Raw genomic sequence first — 27,968 nt, 5'->3', positions numbered from 1 at the left:
AGGATCACGCCCTGGGCTGAAGGCAGGTGCTAAACTGCTGAGCCACCCGGGAATCCCCAGACCCTTTTTCTAAATAAAGTAACATTCAAAGGCTCTGGAGGTTATGATGTGAAGATATTTTTGGAGAGCACCATCATTCAACCCAATATCCCACCCTTCCAATTATTCTGTTAAACTAAGTAGTGCCAGTTTCCCTTACTTGCAATTAAGAAAACCTAGTTTGGTGTCTCAGTGCTAGCCGTGGCAGTTGTAAGTGGTTTGTACCACCTATATGCTAAGCTTGACTTCAGAAATTCTCTAATTTCAATGTGGTAAGTTTCTTTGGAACTTCTTGAAAATACAAGTTTCTGCCCTCTTCCCCAGCTTCTCAATAAATCAGTCCAGGAATCTGCATTTTTAACAATTTTCAGGTGGTCCTGATGATAAAAAACAAGGAAAATTGTGAAAGCTCAGACCCATTAGTGTCCCATTCAAATAAAAGCAAGAGGAAAAGCAATGAAAAATAATTTGAAAACTTTAATGATGTTTAGATAGTAAAAACATAAAATCTTTTAAATAAAGTACATTCAATTTCTCAGAGCATCTAATATTCAGATAATTTATACTTCATACACTTTCCAACATTAAACAATTGACTATATAATGCATTTTCTATAAAATGATATTACAGCTTATACAGGTAAAAGTATATTACAAAAACACTCCACACAGGAAGGATGGCTGTACCTATTAAGAGATGCTATAAACTTTCCATTAAAAAATATATTTTATCTCTCATTTGTCATAATAATAAACAGAACATATATTTTTCTTTCTAAAATTGTCTTATACAATTTCCCTTTAGGATGATAATATGTACAAACCTTATATCTGAATGAATATAAATAGAAATACTGTAATAGTGTTACAGATATATTAGTAACTTTTACAGAAAAAAAATAGGGCTTTCTAATAAAAGCCTCTAGCACAGCTGAAATCTCAAAGCTATTTAAGTTAGACATTCCCATATTTAGTAAGGCACAATGGAATCTAGTTTCTTATTTCCAGTTGAATTACTGCGAGCAGTAATAAGAGAAAATATAGTCAGTAGATACTGGACCAGATCTATCAGTTGGATAAACTTTTTTGGGGAGACGTTAGTTCTTTCTCCACACCATTGTTTCCTTTTGTGCCCTGTGGCCAGATCTAGTCCTTGGCGATGAGAAAGAAATCACTGTACCCCCCGCCCCCAACAAGTGCCTGAGAAATAGTTTACTCATTCATTGGATCTGGTCTATTATGAGGACATAGCCCAGTGACCATTTCCAGTTATAAGCAGCTTATTTTTACTGATTGGACCTGGTTCCCTATCATTTCTAAAAATAGCTTCTGATATAATCTGTACATGGTGAAGCTGTGAAGGAACCTGATGGTCTTCTTCAGGCTCTGAGTGACAGTTTTGGGGAAGTGGTATGGCTTCAAGTGCTTCAGAGCATGCATTAAGCCCTTCAAGGTGTCTTGGTCACCATTTTTTATTCTCCACAGGCTGAGCAGCTTCAGAATCTGCTCACTTGATTTGCATGTCTTCATCGTCTTCTCAATGTCTTCTGTGGTGACTTTCTTCCCCGGTAAGCTTTCCATCAAGCTGCGGAGCTGCTCGAAGGTAAGGTTTGTGTATCCAATGTGCCGCTGTACGCTGTTCTCACACAGGTCAATATCTGCATAAAGCAAAAGCCCAAAGAGATGTTCACATAACGTATATTCTATAGCCACCAGCACAAAACTATCATGAGGCTGAAGGAGGTTCTCCTAGAATTTCATAAATTTATTTTAAGGATAACCTTCTCTTTCCTTTTTTTTTTTTTTTTGAGAGGGAAGGGAGGCCTAAGTGATGCTAGTTATTTGTGAGAACTGAGTTGAATATTATTTTGTGGTAAAGGGTAATATGCTTTATGTATTCTAGGCATCCAACAAAGCTTTGTAAAAAGCCCTAATTTTGGAAATGAACAATAGAAAACTATAGACACGTCACTCTCAGTTTTCTAAGAAAAATTGGGAAAATTAAAACCATAACATTTCAGAAAAATAGAAATAAAGTATTTGAGGTAGCCATTTTATAATATAAACTTGAACTAGTGGATATCTCGTATATACCCCATTTGAAGAGAAAAGGGCTAGTTAAAACCAAGATAATTTATAGCACGAGAGGATAATAACTATGGAGGAGGAGATCTGAAAAACCCAATAAAATGAGGGCAAAGAATGGTAGGATCTATATGGCCTAGAGTATATTTCAGTAATGAGCTGCTACATAAATGTAAGGGAGAGTCTCTAACATTTCCATTAATGACATGAGTCATTTACTGTCTGTGAGCCCTAAGGCAAGTCAGTTCATCTTTTTGGGTTGAAATGTCCTCATTTTTAAAATAGAGAATTTGGCCCCTTAAAATTCTAACAGTCTCTGATTCTCTATCCCCCCCCCCCCTTTTACTTGCTTCAGGGCTAATTATACTTTCAAAGAATACATCTTGTTTGCCAAAATAGAAGAAAACTTTACTCTGCACAAGTGAAAGCATTCAGCTGTCAAATATCTTAGTCTCCTAAAATAACAGGCCTCAGTTTCAGATGCTTGAGGCTTTTGGGGAAGTATAAAACTCCTCCGTCATCTAACTGCAGGTAAATTGCAGATGGGTTTCTCACTGACACTGTCTGCACTATGAAAACCTTCCTCCTTCTCTCTGGCAGGTGCTCCAATGCTAACCGAAGTCCAGATTATTTCCACTGTATATTCTAAAGCTTACAGTCCACACTGGATGAAACTTCCTTTTCCCCTTTGGATTCTTTCCCATCATAACACACACACACACACACACACACACACACACACACGCATACACACACATTGTTTCTAAAGGAGATTCTTTATAAAACCCTATAACATGAGCGTACTTGGTTTTAACTAACCCTTTTCTCTAAGAAGCTCAAACACTTTACGGACCTCATCTCATTAATCCTCACAACATATGCTATTAAAATGGTAATTTTAAAATAGGTTATGTTGTGAGGATTAATGAGAGGACATCTGTAAGACACTTGGAGGCTCTCTGGAGAGAACTACCAAATGAATACAAATAAATACAACATAGCTTCTTGGTGGAAATGCAAGATAAGACCCAAAGTGTGTAAAGAACATCTAGGTAGGCCAGAGGGAATGCTAATAAAACTGCTAAGGGATCTAGAGGTGGAATTCCTGAGGTCCTGTATGTGAAATGGACCGTCTCTTGGTTTAGAGTGTTCAATACACTTTAAAAAGCATTTGGGGGTATGGAGGAGGTGACACTACAACCGTGGATGACCACTCTAGGGATAGCTTCTACACGATCATTTGGTGAAAATATTTTCGTCCAATAATAATTCCCAAAGGGAAACATCATCCACACAACTAAACGGGCACCTAGTCTTCTTAATGATAAATGGGTATCTTTGATTTCTGTTTGATTTGTTTATTTCAGGTTACCATACCTTGGAAGATCTTCTTGACTATATCTTGATCTTTGTTTTGATGTTTCCATAACTTCAGTAGCTGGAAAGTCTGTTCTTGTGAGCTGTGTTGCCGTTTTATCCTCTCTACACTCTCTGCATTTACTCTGGTGCCAGGCAAATTGTCTACCAGGACGCTGAGCCAATTAGGAGTGAACTTTGTAGGAACAGCAAACCTGAAGAATGCCTCCTCACACAAGGTGACATCTAAAGGTAGGAAAACCAAGATTTACTTAGCAACTGGATTCTTGGAAGTCCAGTAGGCAAGACATAAATAAGCCATCACAATAGGGTTTTTCAAAATCTAACGTGTTAAAATGTGAAGTTCGAATAAAATCAACCGTCTGTTGGTTGGGTCTTAGTGGCAGGTTGTCAACTCAACTGGGTTTATGTCCTTTCTAATGTTCTTTTAGGGCATTTGGGTGGGGGGAGATTTTAACAAGTGTCTAATGAAAATATTGCTGTAAATTAATTGCAGCAAAAATTCTATGACTTGAAGTACGCATTAACTTATTTTCATGTAAATATTAAATATCCTGTTAGAGGGTTAGCTAGCATCCACAAGTTACGTCAAGATCTGTGTCAAAACAAATATAATTACTGTCTTTAGAGGAGTGTGAAAAGTAATCTAGAGTAGTATACCATTTTCTGCACACACATAAACACTTAGTTTACCTTTAAGAACAAGGATAGATATAGATGTAAAAACATACATTAAGTGGGAAAATAAACACAAAAAAATATGCCACTTAGAAAAAGAGATACAATGGCCTGAGTGTCTGGGTGGAATCTGTTTATCCCAGAGGTTAAGAGTTTGTCTTCAGATTCATCAGACCTGATGAATCTTCTCTGATTCTTCATCACCTATACTGAACTTGAGCAAACTTCACAGTGTATTTGTAAAGATTAAAGCTCATATAGCAAAAGTACCTGGCACACAGTAAGTGCTCAATCAATGATAAAAATAAAATTAAAAATGAATTAAAGAGAATGATAAAGGTCAAAGTCGCTCCTCTTATCACTCCTTCCCTCATTCCATTGTTTGACTAGGAAAGCAGAAAGGCTAAATGGCTGGTCTAAGATTCTGATGACATGGTGAAAAAATGTTGGAACTGGGTTTGAATCTTAAATATCTCCGCCCACAGTCCTATGTTTCATATTCTTCTATGTCATACAAAAAAATGCTTGGGAGGGGGGTCAAGCTGGTTAAATGATAAAAGGCAGGTCATCTTCAGTGTGATGCATCCTTGATAGAATGTCTGAGATTAGTCAAGTTGTAGGAATGACACCAACACGGGATACATTCACATAATGAGCTTGGAGCAGTGACCCTTCCTGAATAGAGTTTAGGACAACCAGAGGAACTGATCACTTCAGTGCCATAGAGGTGTAATACCATAGGTAACAAGCCAGATTTGCATTTTCTGATTTGTTACCAGTCTATGTCATGGTGCTTCTTAGTTGCCGGTTTTTATTCTTAAAACTGATTAAAATGCATAATTTATTAAAAAAACCTCTAAAATGTTGACTGCTAATTTGAGTTTAGACATAATCTTTGCATCACCCTATTCCCCATGGGTAAGATTTGAGTCAAGTGTGAAAGGGACAAAGTCAAGTTTGGGAGCATGATCATGACAAGGTAAGACCTCTGGAGAGATTTTGACTTGTGGCATTAGCAGCAATGCACAGAACAGTCTTAGCCTATTAATGTTCAAGAATGAAAAAACATGAGTTTTGCTAAGAAGGTAGTCAGGGGGTCTTGTATTTAATTCAGAGGTAGTAGAAGGTAGAAATTTAAGAAGGTATAATTATTTAAGAAGAGGTAGAAATATAATTACCTATTCCACATTTTTGAGTCGATTCACTGTTTCCAGAGCATACATTGTCATGAGTCGCATTTCCTTTCTGTGTTAGAAGGAGACCAAGTGCACTGCAGTTTGTGTGTTTTCTACAGGGTGCTTTAGATGACGTCTCATTCGAGAAGAACCCATCTGGGCATCTTTTGCAAACTGTATTTCGCTCTGGGGTTCCTACAGAAAATACCAAGCAATTTAGCACCTTCTTCTCAAACACTTGCACAGCAGACATCCTCTTAAGACATTGTGGAAAGACTTCTAACTTGGTTTTTACTTCTACTATTATGTTGCACAAAACTTTAAGCATTTTTCACTTCGTTAGAGAACAAAACCTTTACAGTTAGTAACCCCTTAGGTGGTCTCCCTTCCCTGAAATACAAACACAAATATGTTTTGCTGTGACCTACAAAACACGAAATGAGAGGGAAGGAAAGAGTAAGGGTGTTCATTTGTGCTGCCTGTGCTGAAGCATCCATGAGGCCTTGCTGCCAACCATATTCTTCTCACATTTCTTTCTGGAAAATCATGAAGATAACTGCTGTGTATATCTGCTGTAATATCATTCTTTGAAATTAGTACCCACTGAATGCTAGGTTGTTAAATTCCAGTCGGTGCCTCCTGAAGTTCTGTCTTTCCTGAATCCTAATTTTGAAGCAACTCATAAGTATGCTAACCTTGAGAAGTAAAAATTTACAACATTATAATAAACTTTTGAAGGTGGCAATAAAGTTGATCACTGACTTAAAAGCGTAAGCCTGCAGTTAAGCTACACAGTAAATGGGAGATGATATACTGTTTGCTTAAACTATTGAGTTTTAAAAGAGCACCATCAGTAAAATTTCAGGGAAGGGTGATTGCAAGGGCATTTTATTTCATGGTGGAAAGATACATGATAAGTTTGGAGAACTCGCTAGTTAGAAAAACTTGAACCAGTCAACAACTAAAGATAAATACCTTCAAACCCTTGACTCTATTATGCGTGGCTAGATTATACATTACAGGGTATTTGCATATGAAAATACCTCCATCTAGTGTAAGCTAGTTGAACAGATTCAGACTTCAATATTCAAATGTACTTTTTTCCAGGCCAATTCTGGTTCAGGCAAGATAACAAATACAAAAGGGACAAATGAAAGAAACAGCAAGTTAATAAACTTCATTTATTAAAAATTCAAACCTCCCACCTCATTGTATCAAAACCAGAGGTAAGAAAGAAGGAAAGAAAGAGCAAAACGATTTGGTTCTAGTTTCAGCTCCTACTTCTTCTAAAGGAATTGATGATGCGTTGACCAGTAAAAATGACAAAGGGCTGGCAGGGGAAAAAAAAAAAAAAAAAGAGGAAGGGGCAAACCACAGGCCTGAAATTTTCATGTGCCATTTCCAGCATTGCAGTGACATCGTATTAGGGAAAACCTTCCATAGAGGTGTAAGTTTTGTTTTGTTTAATACTTTCTTACTATACCTCTCACCTTAAGTGGGATCCAACTCCACACCAGTTCCTACAATATCATAAGCAGAGGTATTTGGCAAGGACTCCATTGTATTCTTTCATTGCTAACATATTGGGGAATCAGTGGACTTGGCCATCTGGATCTAAGTCTCCCTCGGCCAGCTGCCACGTGTTCTGGAAAGCCAATTGCGTAAAGAAGAATCTTATCATTTTTCAGAAGAATTTTATCATTCTTCAGAAGAATCGTATCATTCTTTAGATACCATTCTTCAGAAGAGTCTTATCATTCTTCAGACCCATGGTTTGGGTCTTGCCACATATCCCAATGACAATATCAAAGATACAAGACATTCTTTCAGAATGTAATTTGTAAAGTTCTTTAACAAACAGAATCCAAGAATAATGGAAGGAAAAGTTTCTTAAAATATTTGGGAGGCTTTATATAATGACCTTTCTGAAGAGGACTTCCCTCTTTTATCATTGTTAGAACTTTCTGTAAAAAAAAAAAAAAAGGTTTATCCATCTAAGTAAATGATTTTGCCTTATTAATGTCAGTGGAAATAAAGGTAAAAGGTATAATCTGACAGGCAAAATGTGAGACACCATAATGGGGAGGGGAGGTCTGCTTTCCAATTGAGGATGTCATCATGCCAGCCGTAAGAAAGGACCTAAGAATTACAGGACGCACACACAGAATGGCATAGGTAAAACATGGAAAAGAGATAATCTGACTTCAAAACAACAGCGGCAAGGAATGGTTAATACTTTTTGGAATAACACTACATAGTCCTCCTTCCCTTTGGACTGGAAACCTCTTATTTTCCATGAGGAACTGCTCTGTGGGTTTTTAGGGAGGGAGAGGTAAATAAGCCCCACTGCGGTGCCACAAATAAAATGTGTCTTTTTGTCTAAGTCTTCTGGCTGCCTGCTTGCTTCATTCCACAAACAAATTTTCATGCTGATGTGAGAAAATGCCATTTCCATTATTTTCCAAATTTTTCTAGTTTCCAAGCTATAGAGCCCCTGCTTAATTAATTTTTCTGCATATACAACTTAACTGAATTGAATTAAATGGATTTGGTTTTGTTGGGTGAGCTTTACCCCCTACAATTTGGTTTAGCTTTTGAATCCCAAAGCATCATGCAATAAAAGCTAGGAAGTCTCACCAATTTCTTCATACTCATGATGGAGACATTTTAAGGGACACTCATGCAATTTGCACCTCCTGTAATTATTTTTATACGATTCACAACTTAGGCAACGAAATAGATTTCAACTTTTGAATGTTTCCTTTGTATGCCTTTAAACCTAAAGTATTTGTCATTGAATAATTTAGGCTATGTAGAAGTGGTAGAAAACCACTTCTGAAAGTTAAAATAATTACAAATAATTAGCATCCTCTAAACCAGTAGATCTGAACCAGGGGTGATTTTGGCATCCAGGGGACAACTGGCAATGTCTGGAGATATTTTTGGTCATCACAACTAGGGAAGGAATACTATTGGCATCTAGTGGCTAGAGACCAGGGATGCTGCTAAACATTCTACAATGCACAGGACAGCTGTGCATAAAAAGAATTATTCAGCCCCAAATGTCAGTAGCACTGGGGGTGAGATACACTGCTTCATACTGAGTAATCAGAATCTATACTGATTACTACTTCCTCCAGAAAAGTGGGAGAAAAAAGGAAAGGAGAGGAAGTGAATATTCTTAATTTTCCCAAGTCATGAGAGGATACAGACTGCATTGAAGCTTCATGAATGTGGTAGGAAAGAATGTGGGTTGCAGCTTTATAAGATTCAATGCACACTGGCCCTAACCTGTGCTGTTCAAAATGCAAAAAGAGAAAGTACTTTTGTTTGTAGACAAGGACTTACTCTTGGCTTGACAATCTGTTTTGTCTATGATAAAGAATAAGCTCATTTTAGAGATACTGCTGGTCTTTATCCTCATAAACACTCGACTCCCATGCCAAGGGAAGAACTAACTTCATTTTTAATAATGAAATGCATTTCCCCGAACCATTCTCATTTTTTACATAATTAATTATAACTGCTTATTGTTAGTACTCCAGAGCCTCATTAATATCAGCCTAATTACTCTCTTGGTATCAATTATAATTTCTGATGTTTGTCAAAAAGCACTGTAGTTTGAAGCTGTCCATGCTGAAGGGAAACACAGAGGTATGTATCAACTATAAACAGTGCGACTCAGAGCATATCCCTTTAAAAAGGAGCACTCCATCACGCATCTCATTAGAGAGCCATTTGCTGCATTTGAGATCTGTCACTAAATTGCCCAGTAGTGGCAAAGTATTCCTCTGAGGAATTGTCCTTGGCAGCCAGCCAGACACACAGGACATACCTAGCAGGTTCTATTACCTTTGCAATTTGCTATCCTATAATATCACCAGGACACAAAGTGTTCCCTTAAACTTTCCCTTAAACTACCTGACTTTGTATGATCTCATTAATTTTGTCGCATGCTGAAAGCCGATGCGTACCAGCGTGGAGCACTCCAAAGCCAGGGGGACAGCTCCTGTGCTTCAGGCAGAACTCAAGCTCCAGGTAGCGCCCTTCCTCACACTCGCACACACGGTTGTGGGTGCGGTTGCACTCCTGCTTGACATACTGGAGCTCCTTGCACACCGGCCTGCAGTATAGACACTCGTCACTGGTATGCCACAGGTCCGTGTAGTAGTGGTTGGGACAAGGGACACACACAGTCTTCCGCCTTGCTGTGCAGTGCTGTTTCAGAGAAGTGCCAGGAGGACACTTGTCACACATCAGCTGGCGAGAGGTTTCTGGGTCATAATGAAGGTACTTTGGAGGAAAGGTTTCCTGGGTGGTCCATTTAATGGAGATGTCCAGGAACTAGGAGAGAGGGAAACAATGGCATGTTAGCATTGTTAGATAGGGTGGCTCTTCTGTGCAAAAGCATCATTAGACTCAGAAAGTCCCTGACTACCCTCCTGCCTACAGGGCTGCACCACAGAAAGTGAGTTCAGAAGCCGTCATTTTTGCCTCTCGTAGCTTAATCTCAAAGACCAAGATGGGGGTGGCAACACACATTGATTTAAGTAAACCCAGGCTCACAGATAATAGGATGTTTAATCTCCCTGGGTTTCAGGATGTCTAGATGAATGAGTTGGATGAATTAGTAGGCCTCAGAATAGCTATACCAGAAATCTCCTAGACTCCCTGATAAAAATGCGGACTCCTGGGATTCACAACTCTACCCATTCTGATTCCGCGGGTGTGGAGCTGGGATTAGAGATTAAAAAAAACTCCTGCCGTGACTCCAGTGCGTGGAGTCCATACTCAATAACTATTCTTTCATTTATTCACTTCACAAATAGCTACTGAGCTCTTAATATGTGCCAAGTTCTGTGTTGGACAATTAGAATGCAGCTGTTGAGTAAAACAGTCAAGAAACCCTCCCTGCCCTGGCAAAGTGTACAGTCCACTGGAGTAGTGGGTAAGAGAATAAATACAGATAAATTACATGTTAGAAGTGTTGTACAAAAAAAAAAAAATCAGCAAGTCAAAGAGATTGGAAGTATGGAGGGGGAGGTGGAGAAACTAACATTTAAATGGGGGGGGGGAATCACTGTAGCTATATTTAGGACTACGTATCTCTCAGTTTTCCCATTCTAAGACTTGATGTATAGTGAAATAAAGAGCTGGTGATGTGTGAAGACTGCATGATTACATCAACAGTCGTCCAGACCATCCATTCATTCATTCAGTCATGCACCAGCCAGGCACTGAACACCTACCAGGAATGCACCAGGAACATGCTAACAGATGAGACATAACCCCTGTCCTCATGGAGCCTGAAGTTCATGGAAAGATTCCTAGAATTTTAAGACTGATATTTCCTCCAGAACATCCTACGGCCCTATCTTGACTCTTACAGGTAAATGGTGACAAGAAAATTAAAGGACCACCTCTTTTCACGTTGGTTGGGAAAAACCTCAGGGAACAGGCAGGGTTTCAAAAGTTTCTATACATAAAATCAGGAATAATCAGGAATAGGTCCAAGACAGCAGGTGAGAAAATCTCATGGGTGAGGGTGCTGCTTGGGAGGGCAGCTCCACCTGGGTGCTCTATCTCATATTCTAGATCTTCAAGGGAACATGGAAGTAGTTCTTCACACTAATTACCGAAAGCACACTCTCAGAAGACACAGTGTTGTTTGTGTGTAGGGGGTGGTTCATTTGGTTTTTATTGTTTGTTTATGGTACGGGGATCAACATAGACTATTTTCAGGCTTTGGGGAAGTGGCAGACCAAACACAGTAATTTTTTCCAAACTTTTCTTCTTTATAGAACCCAGGAAATTTCACAGGAGCCCCTTGACCTGGGAAAAGCATGCCCAGCTAGGGAAACAACACTCCCTTGTGAATTTGGAGTGACAAAGGTAAAGAATGGCCCTTTTCATAAGCATTTGGGCATTTTCATCTAATTAACAACACATTCACTTCTTACTGGAACATGACAAGCATCAAAGCTGACTAGACCTAATATGAGCTGATAAGCCAAAAGAAAAAAAAAAAAAACCCAGAATATCTCACACTGGGCCATGAACAATCTTCAGAGTCTTGTGAGATAAAGGACTCCTACCTAACAAAAAGTGGAATACAATGCAAAATCAGGGCTGCTCTGGGGGCCTTCTCAAGACACTTTCATGACCTGAGGGTTTCTAGGGAAAATAAGTCCTTGAATTTCCCCAGGGACTTTCTATTGGCTCAGACAAAGCTCATCAACACAAGGAGAAAGAAGAAATGGACCAATAGTGGGTGGAAACTCTGTCTTGCTCTGAAGCTTTCAGAAATATGGAATCTATTTATTCATTCAACACACATCTGGTGAGCATCCACTGTGTACCAGGCATTGTAGAATGAACTCAGCATACAGTGGTGCACAAAAGGCAAGATGGCTGTTGCCTTCAAGGAGTTCACAGTCTAGTGAGGGGGAAGACCGCGAAGAAGTGAAGAAATAAATAATTATATGTTTTGAGGGAAACAGAGCAAGATGGAAAAGCCTTGTAGCTACTTGGTCATTTGAGTAGATGATGCTACCTCTTTCAAGGCCCCTTGTGTTAATTTGGCTTAAATATTCCTAAAATCTTCAATGTTAGGGAATGAAGTTTTCCCAGTGCAACTTGCAGACACATGGAAGCAAGGAGAAATGCTTTTTTTCTCTCGCTGTTCACCTTTGATTTTCTGAAAGACTGTTTTTACAGGTTATGTCACTTTTAAGAGCTTTGTCTCTGAGGTGCAAAGGAACACCTTTGTCTTGTGTGCTACAACTGAGTGAGCCCCATCTTGGTAGAACTAGAATTCCTAAGACTTTCTCCAGCCTGATTCCCCATCAATCCCCCTTTCTCATTTCAACATGACTTAGTTGTGCCCATTTACTCATCAGCTGACTCTTTTCTCCCTTATCAAGAAATGATAGGATGGGATGGGAACCTCCACCCCCAGTGCTTGTGTTTCTTACTAGAAGGAGCCACATAAATTGAAGATCTGACCAAGAAAGCTGATGCAATTTATATTTTTCTAGGCAACTGGACATGACACTGTTGGTTTCCAGGAACCATGCATAAGAAATTAGTTGCCATTTCTTCAAAATGCAGGGAAGTTGAGGTGAAAGGAATCCACAGAGACATAAATAAATAAGGTTGATTTAAGGATTAGAGGGCAATTATACTAGTGAAGGTAATTTCTCCAAGGCCACAGCATTGGGATTATCATATATATTTTTGCAAATCAGAAGGCCTTGAGGAACTGCAAAATAACTTGTTTTTAGCAACTTCTGTTGGGCCTCTGTGTTTTATTTGAAAATTTTCCACTATGGTAAAAAGACAGAACTGTGTGGCCAAAACTGGACGGTGAGGTCTTAATCTCTGGTTAGCCCTAATTCCCGCACAGAATTTCTGGAACCAGTTACTGGACAGAGGATGGGCAAGATCAATGGAGCTCTTCATGTCAGTCCTGTCCCTTACTTTCTTCAGCATTTCCTGGAAAAGCAATGAAAAAGATGCCATAGAAGGACACATCATCTTAACATTGGCTCCATCTCCTTTTTCTCTTTATTTTTTCTTTCTTCCTCCTCCCATTTCTTATGCATACACCCTTTGGGGTAGACCATTTTTGCTTGAGGGAATCTGGGACTCCTCCAATTTAGTGCTTCCATCTAGTTTTCCTGAAGCCCTGATGCCTCTTTCCTTGAAAGGTCACTTAAAGTGCCATGTCTAATAGCTTAGTTCTTCTCCTTGCCCTTCCATTTTTCATGGTGGACAGAGGTTAAAGAATGTTCTATGTCAGCCCAACCATCTTTTCTCATCTATCAAATATTAGTAAGGGTGGTGGTGAGTGGTGAGTGAATCATTTGTTCTTTAAAGTCCTTTCTAGCTACCATTATAATATTCTGTGGTTTGACAGCATTTAATTAGCTAATGGCCTTGGAAACAAATCTCTTGCTTTAACTCCCTACTTCTTGCTCCACTGTTTTATTTGTGAAACCACTTTGGATCTCAGAACCCCCCTTTCCAATCTCCACTTTTCACATTCACCCATGTCTACTACTCCTTTTTGTAGAACCAACAACTGATGCCCCAGTACCCTGACTTCTCAGCCATCCCTTGTCTTCTGACATGCCATCTTTCATCTGCTCTTACCATGAAGTTGGTACTTCACAAAAGCCAGTTGCATGTTTGTTGCTGAATCTGTTATGCTAGTTTTATCTCTGTATCTGTATATGCTATGGTTGTAACTATCCTTAGGTAATTCAGTCAAATATTATGCAAATCAATAAACAGGGGTGTGAAAAAAATTACTTTTCTAGGAAAAATGCTTTGGGAATGACTTGATAAAGATGAGCCACAAAGAAGCAAAAACAATCTATTATAGAATCTGGAGTAGCTGGGACACCTGGGTGGCTCAGCAGTTTAGTGCCTGCCTTTAGCTCAGGGCGTATTCCTGGTATCCCAGATCCAGTCCCACATCAGGCTCCCTGCATGAAGCCTGCTTCTCCCTCTCCCTCTGCCTATGTCTCTGCCTCTATCTGTGTGTCTCTCATGAATAAATAAATAAAATCTTTAAAAAGCAAAAGAATTTGGAGTAGCTGAGACAACTGTAAAAACAAAATGGGGTAAACGTCTAGAATACTCAGTTTGTTTCATAAAGGTCTTTAAGGCCAAAATTGAAATGCATGGGCCATATATATTATAAAACAGGGTTTGTTTTTTTTGTTTTTTTTTTTTAAAGAAAGATAGCATAGGACTTCAGTTAGCAAACCCAGATTCCAGGAAAAGCCTTGGCCAAATCTCAAATTACAGGTGAATGAATGTTTATTTAAATGTTTTCATTTATAGTATATGTGTATACTTTTTATTATTAATGTTTTAATTGATTTCCTTGTTAATCATCCAACTCTTAGTCCCAATCATACAAAATTTCTAATTAGAATTCTTAATATTTAGGAAGTAGAGTGGTATGGTAATGATATTTGCAGGTAACAAAAAATGGACAATATGAAGATGGAATTCTATTTTGCCTATCCCATTCTAACATACATGCATCAAATCTCTACTCTGTGATAGGCAGTAGAATTAAAAATAACCTTTATAATATTTTGATTTGTACCTAATTAGGATATTATTATTGTTGTTGTTGTTCTACCAGCTACAAAAATGAGTCTTCGAATGAGTAACTAACTGTCCTAGGTCACAGTCATTATTAGTGGAAGCAGAATTCAAGCCCAGAGCATGTGCCATATAATACTGTTTTTTGGTCAAATCCTTTAACATTTACCAGATGCTCTCACTTATGCTATAGCCTTCATGCATAGTTTAAAAGTAAGACCTGATGTGCTTATTTTTCATTTAGGCCCAAGAGCACAGAGTTAGGAGATCATGGAAGATCAACCAAAGCCTTCCTGAAGTCCAGATGAACTGACATTGACTCTTCTTTGTACTGAGACTAGCACTTACTGGTCCAAGCCACCGAGATAGAAATTTCTCAAATGGTGATTTGACTAGAACACTCTACTGGTCTATGTTTCATCCTAAAGGCCAAGTGAAGAATACACTTTCTCTAACAAGTTTATTTTTACATTATGCAATGCAGCAAATTCCATACTACTGGGCTTGCTCTCTGGTATACAGAACCATGAGTGACCCAGTGGGTTTCTGTTTATGGAAAATTCATTAAAAGGAGCCCACGCACAGCCTGAAATAACTACTTGGTTTGGGAGTTCCTTTTGTGATCTCTCGTCATGATCTTTGCCACAGAGAACTATTTGGGGACTATCCAGAGTTAGCTAAAGTTCTGGTCAGTTTAGAAACCATGCCGTTTTACAGTTCATTGTAGCCAAGAAGGGAGACATTCAGGACGCATATCATGGTGAATTTCCTATAGATCTCTTGCAGTATAAACTATAAAGCTTATTTTTTTAAAAAACTATTTTCCTATGAAGTTTAGTGTATTTGATTTTCTATAGTTTTACAGTGTAGTAGCCCATTCTCTTTTTCCTCCATTGCTTAAATAATTCATTTATTCAATCAACAAACGCTTCCTGAAACAATTACTATGCTGTAGAAATACCTCTAAATGATGGAGTTGAATAAATTAATGTTCCTGTTTCATAGGAACATTCATCTAAAAGCTCAGCCTGATATAAAATACTCATAAATCACTGCAAATCAATTGGAAGCAGAAGAGAGAAGAAAGAAGATCAAGAAAAGACTCAGCAGAGAAACAGGTCAGAAATTATAAGGGACTGAAGTTAGGCACTGATAAGGGAGGAGAAGGAATAGATATGATATGTTGACTGATTGCATGGAGAAGATGCCCTAGAAAAAGCGACTGAAGAACATACGCATGAATTTGAACTATTAGGTATGTAGTATTGTCATTAATTACTGATGCCAGGAGAAAAAGACAGTTATGGAGAAAGAAAATGAATATACCTTGGGACATCTTCCACCTATGAGACTCAAAGTGATATCTACTAGATAACTGGATATATGTATTGGGAATTTAGGAGACAAAGGCAGCTAAAGACACAGGTTTCAGGGTTAAGAGCACATAAATGGCTCTATGAGCAGAAAGGTCAGATGGCCTACGGATATTGCATATAAGCATAAAAGGACAAAAAGTTAACCCTGGAATTTATATGCAAGATGGGATGAAAAAAGAGAAGGTAAAAAAGGAATTTCACAGTGTTTTGAAAAGAATGCTAAATGGATAACTTAACAAATTCTAAAAAGTATGTATCTTGGCCATTAGATCAATGTTAATTAAGAAGAGCACTTTTATTTTTAAAGATTTTATTTATTTATTCATGAGAGACAGAGACACAGGCAGAAGGAGAAGCAGGCTCCATGCAGGGAGCCCAACATGGGACTCGATTCCGGGTCTCCAGAATCACACCCCAGGCTGAAGGCGGCGCTAAACCACTGAGCCACCTGGGCTGCCCAAGAAGAGCACTTTTAGCTGGGAACTTACATTTAGACTATGAATACCAAGCTTCCAACTCAGTGTGACCACCAGGTTTAGTAACCTTGAGCCACTATCTCACCTCTAAAATGAGAATAAACCTTATTTTAACTATCCCTGTACAACTGTTGTATTTCAAATGAATAAAAGAAGGTACACAAATAAACTTGGTAAAGAATAAGCTCCCAGACAAGTAGGAGGCATTATTACATATACTAATTATACAGAAGGTGGGAAATGGGAGATATTTTGAACCAGACGTTTCAGAAGACATTTTGAAATTTCCTGTGCAGTAGGAAGTTAACACACCTATGATGTGTCGGAAGTTGACTATCTACCCTATTCTTAATTATCTCTAGAAAAAGTGATTTTTAAAAAAATTAGTTTCAGTATCTTCCCAACTGGTATCATTTTCTTGGTCTATTTCAAATATTTTCAAGGCAATTTCATGGATTTGCTTAGGGGGACCAGATAGAAAAGAATTTGTTTCCATACTCCTTATATGCTTAACCATGGTATCTTACACATATCAAGTATTCAATATATCTCATTTAATTTTATTCAGTTCAATAGGCACATTGAATGCTTACTGTGTGTAATTAGGATTACTGGTGATGATGTGTGCACACAAATACCCAACATGTAAATTTGCAAGAACAAGCAAAAAATCTGCAATTTTCTCATCTGTAAAATGATACTGATAACACAATGTGCCTCTAGGAAACATTTTTTTAAAGTACCTTTCATCTCCCATGGCATTTTGCAGGTACTGTCTATTTGCATTTAGCTTCCATTTTAAATGCGAATGTAGAAAAAAAGCGGGTAGTTCATTTGAGAGGTTTATCTGCTGCTGCCAGTTCCCCACCTAAGGGTCTCCCACTGCTTAATAATTTTCACAATAGCCAGCTGTATGGCTGAGGATTATGTCTCTAAGTAAGAAGTAAGAGCAAATGAATTAAATCTGTTCATCTATACAGAACTGATTTGCTGCCAACAGCTAATACTAGGCAAACGGGAAAGGAAACACGAAGAATTATGATTTGTTAGATGAATCGCTGAGCCAGATTCTACACTCTTTTGCGTCCTTTGGGGCTGAAGAACTGTCTCAGGTAAACTTCAACTTTCAATGCAATTTTTTGTTCCCTTCAGAAGTTTCCTTTAGCTGTTTGAAACCTTTTAAGTTAATTAGCAGTAAATTGTTTATGTTTGGAATCAACCAGAATTATCAGGACAGATTTGCTTGTGATGCTTCTGGCACTTTGGAGGAGTTTTACAGACAGCTGAGTTTGATAGATTCACAAGTGAAAAGAAAAAATCTGAAACAAAAGAACTAGCAATACAGGTACACTTAAGACTTTCCCAGGAAGATATGTAGAAATCTCACATGTTTGGCTTCTGTTAATCACCAGATTTGAGATTGAATATTAATTCTGAAAAGTTCAACTCAACCGCAGAGCTGGTTGCAATTTTCTCTATAATTATGTCCATTCAGGTCCATTTAATAAGCATTACTTAAGAGTATTTCACCTGCTGTCCTTGGCATTTGGGGCTGACAACTGGCAGTACATTTTAGCATGTTGATCATTTTGAACACCAATTTTTAAAATTCCTTTTTATTTCTGTAGTGCTTTTCTTTGAAGATAATACATTACTCACATTTTATTAATCTCTTCTGGTTGTTAATGATCTGGATTGAGGTCCAATCAACATGTAGTTAAGGGCAGCTGGTGAGAAAAAGTTAGGCTCGAGAAGCTGTAGTGATTATAAAATGGAACAGAAACTACAAGTAGAAATGGAACAAAATAGGGTATGAGTTAAACATGGAGGGATTTACTGTGCGCCTCCAACACGTGAAATTCTAGGAGCCCCAGGTGATACAGGAATAATATTAGCTTAGTGCATTATATTATGATATAGCAGGCTCTATACTAAGCCCTTTCTTCACATGCTATTAACATCCATCCCCTTTGCCAATCTCTGAGGAGATATGATGATCCCTATTTTATGGACAAAGAAATAGCCTCTCACAGAACTTTAGTGATGTGTCAAAGGTCACAGGGCCAGTACACATGTGAGCTGGGATTCAATCCAATCCTGTTTAAATCTAAGCCCTTTAACAAGTGGCTCTTGCCTCTGGGAACTTGCAGTCTTACAAAGGAGACAGGCATAGAAGTAATCAATCAACTACAACACAACATAAAGTTCAATAAGATCTACCTTGTACCTATGCATCTTATCTATGTATCCATCTTGTCTGTCTTTCTATCCAGCCAGCCATCTATCCTGCTGAATAAATTCTTCTCCTTCTCTTGTCCTAAAATACGATAGTTTCCACAACCTCTCTGGACAATGGTGCTATGAAACTGAGACGTACTTTAATTTTTTATTTACTTGCCACAGAGAGAGAGAAAGAGAGCTCACACACAAGCACAGGGAGCAGGAAGCTTGATACAGGACTCGATCCCAAGACTCTGGGATCATGACCTGAGCCAGAGGCAGGCACTTAACTGACTGAGCCACCCCAGCACCTGAGAGGTACTTTATACTAAGCAGTAGCTTCTTGGTAATGTGCCCTCTTGAAGTGCTCTCCCTCCTTTTCCACCTTACTCTTCTTTCACTCGCTCCTCATTCCCTAGGATTGTAGTTTCTAGTAAAGTACTAAAATGTATGTTTGCCTCATGCTGTGTTTCCTAAGGCATCTGGGCTTTTAACTCATGTCAGTAAGGAGGTCAAGGCATTTAATTTTAAAAGAAAAAAACATGGTGACCCTCCCCACCCCTCCGAGCTGAAAAAGGATGGAAAATACATTGAATCAGTTGTCCCAAGGATTTGAGGCTCAGGGGCCTCAGCTGGGGTTCTTTTAACCTCAGCAGAGATCACTGGGTGTGAAGGCACCCATAGAAGCTTGGCTCTAACTTATAGATATTTTGTGTCCCACTGGACTCAGCTACTAGATGTAAGTTCTTATAGGACAAACAAACTCAGCTAGGTCACCTTAGGAAAAATTACTTCACTTCTCTGGACCTCAGTTTCTTTGTCTATGAAATAGATACTAATCTCCACATCAGAGCCTTTCTATGCAAATTAAGTGAAATCCTGTGTGTGACTTTCATATACAAAACATATTCTAAGTATCATTAGTGTCTTTCTATTGTAGGATTTCCTTCCTCGGCTGGACTTCAATGGGTCATCCTGATGAAAGATGGCAGTGAACCTGTATGAAGGAAGGGTCAGTTGGAAGCAATGAAGAGAAAAAACATGATCCTTGTTTTCTTATTCTCACATAATAGGGCGTCTGATTTAAAGTCTACTGTTAGGTATCTGTTGATCCTTCCATTTGTAGCCCAGCTAAGCTTTTACATAATTTTAGTTCCCTAAATTTTGAATTTTTAGCATTAGAAGAAAGAAGAAGTCCTTCTCATGAACACCCTTAACAATATCTTCGATACAGAAGGAGTTTCAACTGATAATCTAAAATAGTAGGTTTAGGGGCACCTGGGTGGGTGGTTTAGTGGTTGAGCATCTGCCTTTGGCTCAGGGCAAGATCCCGGGATCCTGAGATCGAGTTCTACTTCGGGCTCCCCACAGGGAGCCTGCTTCTCCCTCTGCCTCGGTCTCTTCCTCTCTCTCTCTCTCTCTATGTGTCTCTCATGAATAAATAAATAAAATCTTTTTTAAAAACCCTATAAAATCACAGGTTTAAACACTGGTGATTTTAAATGCTCCTTGAAGTTCCTGCCGCTCAATGAGCTGATATACTTGGGGTCTGGCTACTGTGTCCATCAGGACAGGCTGGGTTTTATGCTGTGCTAAGAAACAACTTCAAAATCTCAGTGGCTTAAATATAACAAAGGTTTGTTTCTCACTCATGCTATATTCCTAGTGCATCCACTAAAACCTATTAGCATTGTCCTTTGTCCAGGATCTAAGGTGAGAAAGCCACCAATATCTAGAATATGGCTGGTTCACTGTGGAGGAGGGAAAGAAAAAAAAAGTTGGAGAAGGGGGTCATAGGTCCTCAGTTAAGTATTCTTTTGTGGAGCGACATATCATTTTAACGCTCCAGTCGGTGGCTGGCACTGTTTGCATCCTCTCCCCACCCTCCACCCTCACCAGAAGACTGGAAAGCACAGTCTTATCATGCTTCGAGAAAGGAGGACTGAGAACAATTTACAAGCAGCCCTAAACAACTACATCCTTGATCAAAAAACATCAGTCATACTTTCTCGAGGACCTTTATTTTAGCACAATCCAGTTGATTTTCTCTTCTTTTTACTCAATAATAAAAGAAGGGACTGGGGTCACCTGAATGGCTCGGTCCATAGAGCCTGTGACTCTTGATCTCAGGGTTGTGGGTTCGAGCCCCATGTTGGGTATAGAGATTACTTAAAAATAAAATCTTAAAATAAAAAAAAAAAAGGACAGAATACAGAATGAATGGGAGCAGAGATTTATGTCTATCAGCCTGATGTAGTCCTCAAGGGAAATATTTAACCTATTACCATGCTTACTCTGCCCAAAGGTTTGACATTTATTCCAAAGAGCCATGTGTAGTTGTCAAGTACTTCCTTGTGAAGACAAATGCAAAGAAAATTCTGCAATGAGTCTAAGGAGATTGCTAGCAACCAAAATTATACCTCTTTAGTAAGTCCTGAGGGAATGTCTTGGATCTGGCTTCTGGCTAAATGGAATATGAAAAATACCCACATTAACAACTTCTCTGCATACTAGCTAACGACAAGAAAGACTTGTTTCCAAATGAGAAAATGTTTTATGGTTTAAAAGAATAATCTGTGATCTTAAAACAAATAAGTCTCACTACTTAAAAGGAGGTGACATTTCAAAAGCTGCTTCCTCTGGGATCTCACTGACTCAAACAGAATTTCTTATATGAGAAACCAGTTGGGCAGAAGAAAATGGCAACTGCAACAAAATAGATTTTATTTATTTATTCATGAGAGACATAGGCAGTGGGAGAAGAGACATAGGCAGTGGGAGAAGCAGGCTCCCCATAGGGAGCCTGATGCGGAACTGGATCCTGGGACTCAGGGATCATGACCTGAGCCAAAGGTGGACACTCAACCACTGAACCACCAGGCGCCCCAACAAAATAGATTTTTTTAAAAAACATTCCTTTACGATTATTTTTTTCATAAATAAGTCCTTTTGGTTTTTGCATGTTCGGTGTATTAGTGTATCTTCAATTTGTTATTTTAATGACAAAAGCTTAAAACTAAGGCAGACCTCCTGCATATCACCTGATCCATACCCCTATTATTTATTTGTTTTTATGATTATGGTTTTTAATTCTAGTATAATTAATATCCAGTGTTATATTCATTTGAGGTGTACAGTATAATGATCCAACAGTTTTTAGAGATGGTAAAGTTAAAATCTCACATTGCTGGCATCACCAGCCGGACTGCAGACTAAGACAGAACTTTGCTTCCTGCCACTGGAGTGATCTTACTGTCACTATGTCCAGTTGAATTCCTAAATTACTTTGTTTCTTTTTTTCTTTTTTTTTTTTTGGTGGTGGTGTTATTGCAAATTGATGGTGGGAGGAACTTTTTAAAGAATAGGTTCCTGATAACCGTATTTTCTAAGAATAAAAGAAATCACTTTTTGAACAAGAAAGTACCATTACATGGGAAGGAAATTGAGGTTTTTTGAATCAAAGACCAGGGGAGAAAATTGAATTTACCAAGGCAGTCAGAAAGTTTAGATGAATTATGGTCTCGTTTTAAATCTAAATCCATCTTGACACCCATTTTCCTGTTTTATAGTTGATTATTTAAGAAGTCCTGATGGAAAATGCTTCCAAGATATGGACTAAATTGAAGTGAAAATCCTAAGGCTCTTCTTTTTATTTTTATAGACGATGCTTCAACGAAATTAAACAAGGTCTTCACAGTATTAAAACATCATTTTAGAGAGGCAAATTTTTAAAAAATCAAAATAAGAAAGTAATAAATGAAGACCATTAGGAGCACATTACCTTTTTTTTTTTTTTTTTTAGAAGGGCTTTAGGAAGGACATTTCATTTCCTCCTGCATCGCCTACCCATAACGTACGGCTGGCTGATATAGGTATTTCTCAGAAATTGGGGTGAAAACAATGTGCCCAGGCCATACCTGGGAAGTTATGCCACCTTTAGTTGGGAGAAACCATTTTGGTGTGTCTGCATACTGTTCTGGCCTTCGGGGCGTTAATTTAGAGAGTCCAGGTAAATGTGAGACCGAGTGGGGACCACAGAGCTTCGTACCTAATGTGTTGTAATACTATTCTTATCCCTTACAACTGTCTAAAAGAATTCTTTTTTTAGACTTTCTATGCTAGTCACCCCAAAATATTCTGTGGTAGTGAGTTCCAAAAACTAATTACATGTCACATAAAAATACTGTCCTTGTATCTATTTCAAGTTGGCCATACCTCAGTCTTTCTTCTTGCACAGATAGTTTACAGATGTTGCTAGGATTTCCGATTCACTAGTTCCTGCTATTATGGGTTGCTCAGTTTTATTTTGATTTTTGTTTTCTTTTCTAAACATGGCTGCTATTACTGCTCATATTTGCATTTTGTTTACTGGACTATCAGTATCACAAATGTGCTCTGGGGCTGCTTGCCTCTCTCCTCTCTCACCATGTGCAATCACCTTTCCCTACTGCTTTAAAAACCTACTGTATAATGATGACCAGATTTTTATCTTCAGCCCGGGCTTCTCCTATACTCTGAAACCTTGAATCCAAATGTCTATTTGACTTCTCCATTGGCGTGTTTTACAAACATGTAAACTTGATCAAACCAAAAATGAATACCTGATGCCCAAACCAACCAAATGGGTAATGAGAAAGTGGGTTCAGCTGAGCTTAGGTAGGACCTCCACGAGTCACTATATGAATCTAGTTCATCTCTGTTGCTCACTTAAGAATGGGTCTTCATGAAGATATTGATATGAACCTTCACAGTAGAAATGTACAAATATTGGCACCTGGCCTAAAATATTGGTCAGGTGGATAGGGTGTCTGTCATACTTAATATTTTGAAAGAGATGAAAGCCAACATTAGAATGTTAAATCTCTGGCAGTAAGGGGAACTTTAGCAAGGTTTGTTTGCCATTTCAGAAAAGCACAGCACGGAAGCCAACACTGATCATGGTTCTGAACCCCAGCACATCAAATGGGTTTTGGCCTTTGTTCCTAGCGATCTGTTCATGGAAATTTCACATAAAGATGCTAACATGTCACTGCCTCATGATGTCTTACAGTGAAGCTTATTTTATTATTAGCTACTTTCCTTTTATTTCTCCTTTATAGTATAGTTATGCTAGTATATTGACTTTAAAAATTATGTATGTAGGTAAAATATATGCACTCTAAATTTTGTTTCAGGAGAGCAAGAGAGTTGTTACAAAGGATTTATTTTCAACGTGCATGAAAAAAGTGATATGATTGAGAATTACTGCCCTTCAGGGCAAAACATACAGATATACTGATAATTTTGGCATTTTTGCTCCATGGTAGCAACATAAGGGGCAGCCAGGCATCAGTAGTCAAGGCTTTGAATAATGCAAACATAAATTTTTATAAAATTACTCTTTCTCTGCAATCTATTTCCCAGTTCCCTCTTTTTGACTACAAAGGAGAAACTCGGGCTTAAAAAAATGCTAGTGGTTAATGAGATGCTGAAGGAAATAATACTTTTCAGAAAAAAACTTTCAGAATAGGGAATATGCAGGCAGGGGGGCTGAGGGTTGCTCAGGGCAAAACCCAGCAGGCAGGTTAGTGGATAGGAGAGCTAGACTAGTTGAGTGTGTGTTTAGTGCCCCTTTGATAGACACTGCCATAGCTCTCCTTCTAGAACCAAGTGGATAAAACATCTGGCACAGAGGGACACCTGGGTGGCTCAGTGGTTGAGCATCTACCTTTGGTTCAGGTGATCCCAGGGTCCTGGGATAGAGTCTCGCATCGGGCTCCCTGCAGGGAGCTTGCTTCTCCTTCTGCCTATGTCTCTGCCTCTCTCTCTCTGTCTCTCATGAATGAATAAATAAAATCTTAAAACAAAAATCTGGCACAGAATGCTTTCTTCCCCAGTCGATGGAATTTGACAACTGTGGTTTAAGACTAAGAAATAAAATTAAAGATCAGATTGGAACTGGGAGACTGTGCTGATGGGTGCTAGGAGCAGGGATCAGGACTGTTTGGGACTGAAGATACATCAGATTCTCCTACAACCTTCAGAGTGATTTTTCTCTTAAAATAAGTAAAGAAGCCAATAAATAAAAAGGAGACAAATACTCTCAATCATTGGGTGAGGGGGAAGGAAACCAAAATAAACAACAAAACAAACCAGGAAAGGCATTATTCTGATGGATGGACAGATCAGGCAATAGTCCTGAGAAAAACATCATCTACCTCCCCACAACCCCTTCAGCCCCACGCTCCACCCCAAGTCTTATCACCCTGACATGAATTGGGAGCTTAACTCTGAGAAGGCCATTGGATGGTTCGGGCACTACACAGTGGGAAATTTCACTCACCAGTTAAAATCGAGGCCTAGGCCAGGATGCTCCCAGAGTACCTGAGCACCCATGAATGGAATGGCCTCTGCTTGACACATTAGTGAGCATTCCAGAGAGCCCCGTGACTGTGACTGTGGCAGGAGTCTTGGTGGCCATGCCCCTGCACTGCTTGCCTAAGGCCATATCCTCTGATCTCCTAGAAACAATCTAGAATTCTACTTTGCCACATGATTTTACTTTCTCCCACTTCTTAGGTTCAGGACACCTGGATTTTATCTGCAACAATAGAAACATTCTAGTCCTCCTTCAAGGTAATAGGTACTGGCCTCCTCTCCCTCCTCTGAGCATCATCAGCTTTTCATTTACAAAATTCACTTGGGTCTAGATTTACCTACAGTGATCTGTGAGCAGACTGCTAGAAGCTACTGGTAATAGGCAGCAGGAGATTTATGTAGTTATCTTGCATGTGTGCATAACATTCTCTCTATTTTACAGAAAACAAAAACACAAGAAAGATGTAACTTGCCCACGGTCACTTGTCACGTAGATGGTACTGCTGGACTTGAATTTTGGCCCAACTGCACTGCAGCTTCCTTTATAAGGACCTGGAGGGCGAATCTTTTATACACCCAGGACACCCAGCTCTTGCCCTTTTGTTATTCTCATTAGACAGAAAGTTGATATTCCAATGTCTACCTCTTCCATTTGACTGTGAGGCTCATGGAAGTAGGCATGGTGTCCATCCTGTTTTCCACTCTGTCCCTAGTCTCTGGGCCTGCCTGCCTCAAAGGACAAATTCCTCTAATACTTCTACTTCTTCCAGGTGCACCAAGGTGCTTATGAAAGGGCATCTGGACTCCTTGTGCATAAGTACAAAGTGTCCGTCTCCAATCATTTATCAAATAAAGTCAATCTCAGAAACTGCAGAAAGGGAAAGGGAAGTCTTCTTCATTGAAAGAATTCACTAGGTTCAAAGCACATAGAAAGTCTTCTCCTTTGATAATGTTGTTTATTCCACAATTAGTTTTATCTACATACGTATCTGTCTCCCTAGATAGACTACATATCAAAACGTTCATTTACTTCTTGCTTAGGAACACTTATGATTAGGTACATACATTATTGAAGGGAAATTCTGAGATTTAGAAGTCCCTTGGTCATACGTTTATTATTAATTAAATCTGACAATACAAAGGACAAGTAAGACTAATGTCCCCATATTAATAGCAGAGTTATGTAAACTAGCAAAACACTAGAATGGTTACATTAATTGTGGTACATCCATACAATGGAATACCATACAATGAAAATGAATGAACTATTGTACAACCAATGGCAAAAAATGATCGCATAAATGGAACTTAAGTGAAAGTAGCCAGACACAGAAAAGTGACGAAGCCATTATGTAAAGTCCAAATACAAAAAGCTTATCTATGATGTTAGAAGTCAGAATATTGATTACTCCGATTACATACATAGTAGTGACCCAGATAAAGCCCAGGTTGATTCTGGGGTGCTGGTAGTGTTGTATTTCTTGATCTGGGTGCTAGCTCACAAGCGTTCACTTTGAGAAATTTTATTAGGCACTTATGGAGTTGTGCAATTCTTGTGTATGTTATGCTTTAATAAAGGTTTACTTTTTAAAAAGTTCTACTTAGTATCTGTACTGGTGGAGTTATTTTATATACTATATGTAAGATCTTAGCGGTAGCTAAGATTCTCATTTGTGCACTCCTGTCTAACCTACATTTTCTTTAGTGACTTTGCTATTTATTTCCTTATTTATGCTTGTGTATCCTGGGAACTAATTGGAAGACTTCCTTGCCTACTACTCACTATTTGTGGGCTGGATGTTGAAACTCAAGCATTTACTCCAACATGTTCAAAACACATATGTGGCTTAAATATGGGTTTTCCTATCCTGTTGTGAATGTCTCATTCACATCTTACAGTATTCAACACTCTAGTGACATAGAGAATAATCCACAAACAAATCTTACTAGCTTGATTGGCCAAAACTCTAAATTCAAAAAAAAAAAAAAAAAAGTAAGCTAAGTCACAAAGACTCCTCTCTTTATTTCCAAACAGCACTTTAAAAACATCCTGTAGCCCTATTTAGTGCTGAACTTCAATTATTTAAATCTATTTTGGAACATAATCGGCATCAGCCCACCAGTATCTTCCACGTTATATTGAAGTTGAGAACTGGAATAAACCATTTCAATAATAAAATTGTGTTAGAATGTTAAATTGCACAGCCATGAGATCTATATATGCATGTGTAGGCAGGCATTAGTGTGCATGATCTTTTTCTCTGGTGCCACTTATGCAAAATTTCCCCTAACGTTTGCTTAAGTGGGGTTGTGTGTGGGGGGGGGGCGGGTGATGAGCCTAAGGGTGCATCACATCATGTTCACCGTGTCCAAACTTTATCCTGGCCGTCATAGTGTTCAAAGGCCTGGCATCTGCTTCTACGCGACCCCTTTATCTACGTCCATATTTAAAACGATAAATTAATCCTCGCGGTGGTAGTGCTAGTAATAACATGCAACTAACTAAGCAAAAACTCCTTGAGGGCGGCGGATCACCTGCAAAGAAAGTCAAGTAAGGAACGTGGATGCACATCGTATTCCAGCGGAGTCCCCGTGGTCTAGCTAGAGCTCCTCCCCGGACTGCACAGCCCAGCAGAAGTCCCCGGGCAAAGGGCCCCCGAGCGGCGCGCGAGGAGCTCCGCGAGGGGGCCCCGGTTGCATCCTGCCCGCGCCGCGCCGCGCCCCGCGCGCTCCGGGGAGCGGGTCCCCGCGGCGGGGGCCGGAGGCGGCGGGCGGGGACTTACCAGGAGCGCGCAGCAGAGCAGCGGCCTCATCGCGGCCCGGGGCACGGCGTGGGGCGCGGGGCGCGGGGCGCGGGGCGCGGGGCGGCGGCGGCGGCGGGGCGAGCGCTCCGGGGCGTCTCCGCAGCCCGCGCGCTCATCACCTTATATACAGCGTCCGGGCGGCAGGAAGTACCGGCGGGGCTTTGATCGCTCATCCTCTATCTGCACCAAACTTTGCACCTTTCTTTTTTAGGAACTCGGGCGGGGCGCAGAGGCGCGGGGTTAACGCTTTCGGGGCCGGCG

At 39.3% G+C, this 27,968-nt stretch overlaps 1 protein-coding gene and 1 long non-coding RNA gene across 2 annotated transcripts; one reads left to right on the top strand and one right to left on the bottom strand.

The window, feature by feature from the left end:
• Positions 1-496: 496 nt before the first annotated feature.
• On the bottom strand, positions 497-27,968 carry TNFRSF11B (TNF receptor superfamily member 11b). The gene is made up of 5 exons (XM_041768404.1): positions 27,687-27,968; positions 9,329-9,698; positions 5,358-5,549; positions 3,502-3,726; positions 497-1,697 (listed from the first exon to the last, which is right to left on the bottom strand). The coding sequence occupies exons 1-5, from the start codon at positions 27,714-27,716 to the stop codon at positions 1,309-1,311; spliced, it is 1,206 nt and encodes a 401-aa protein (XP_041624338.1). The 5' UTR covers positions 27,717-27,968; the 3' UTR covers positions 497-1,308.
• Positions 1,526-19,863, top strand: LOC121498458. The gene is made up of 5 exons (XR_005989788.1): positions 1,526-1,642; positions 3,560-3,732; positions 11,156-11,246; positions 17,307-17,438; positions 19,487-19,863. It is a non-coding gene; the product is annotated as an uncharacterized LOC121498458 (long non-coding RNA).

This window comes from Vulpes lagopus, chromosome 9 (assembly GCF_018345385.1).
Source record: "Vulpes lagopus strain Blue_001 chromosome 9, ASM1834538v1, whole genome shotgun sequence".
In the NCBI taxonomy this organism is placed as follows: Eukaryota; Metazoa; Chordata; class Mammalia; order Carnivora; family Canidae; genus Vulpes; species Vulpes lagopus.
This window is presented reverse-complemented; position numbering and strand designations above follow the sequence as displayed.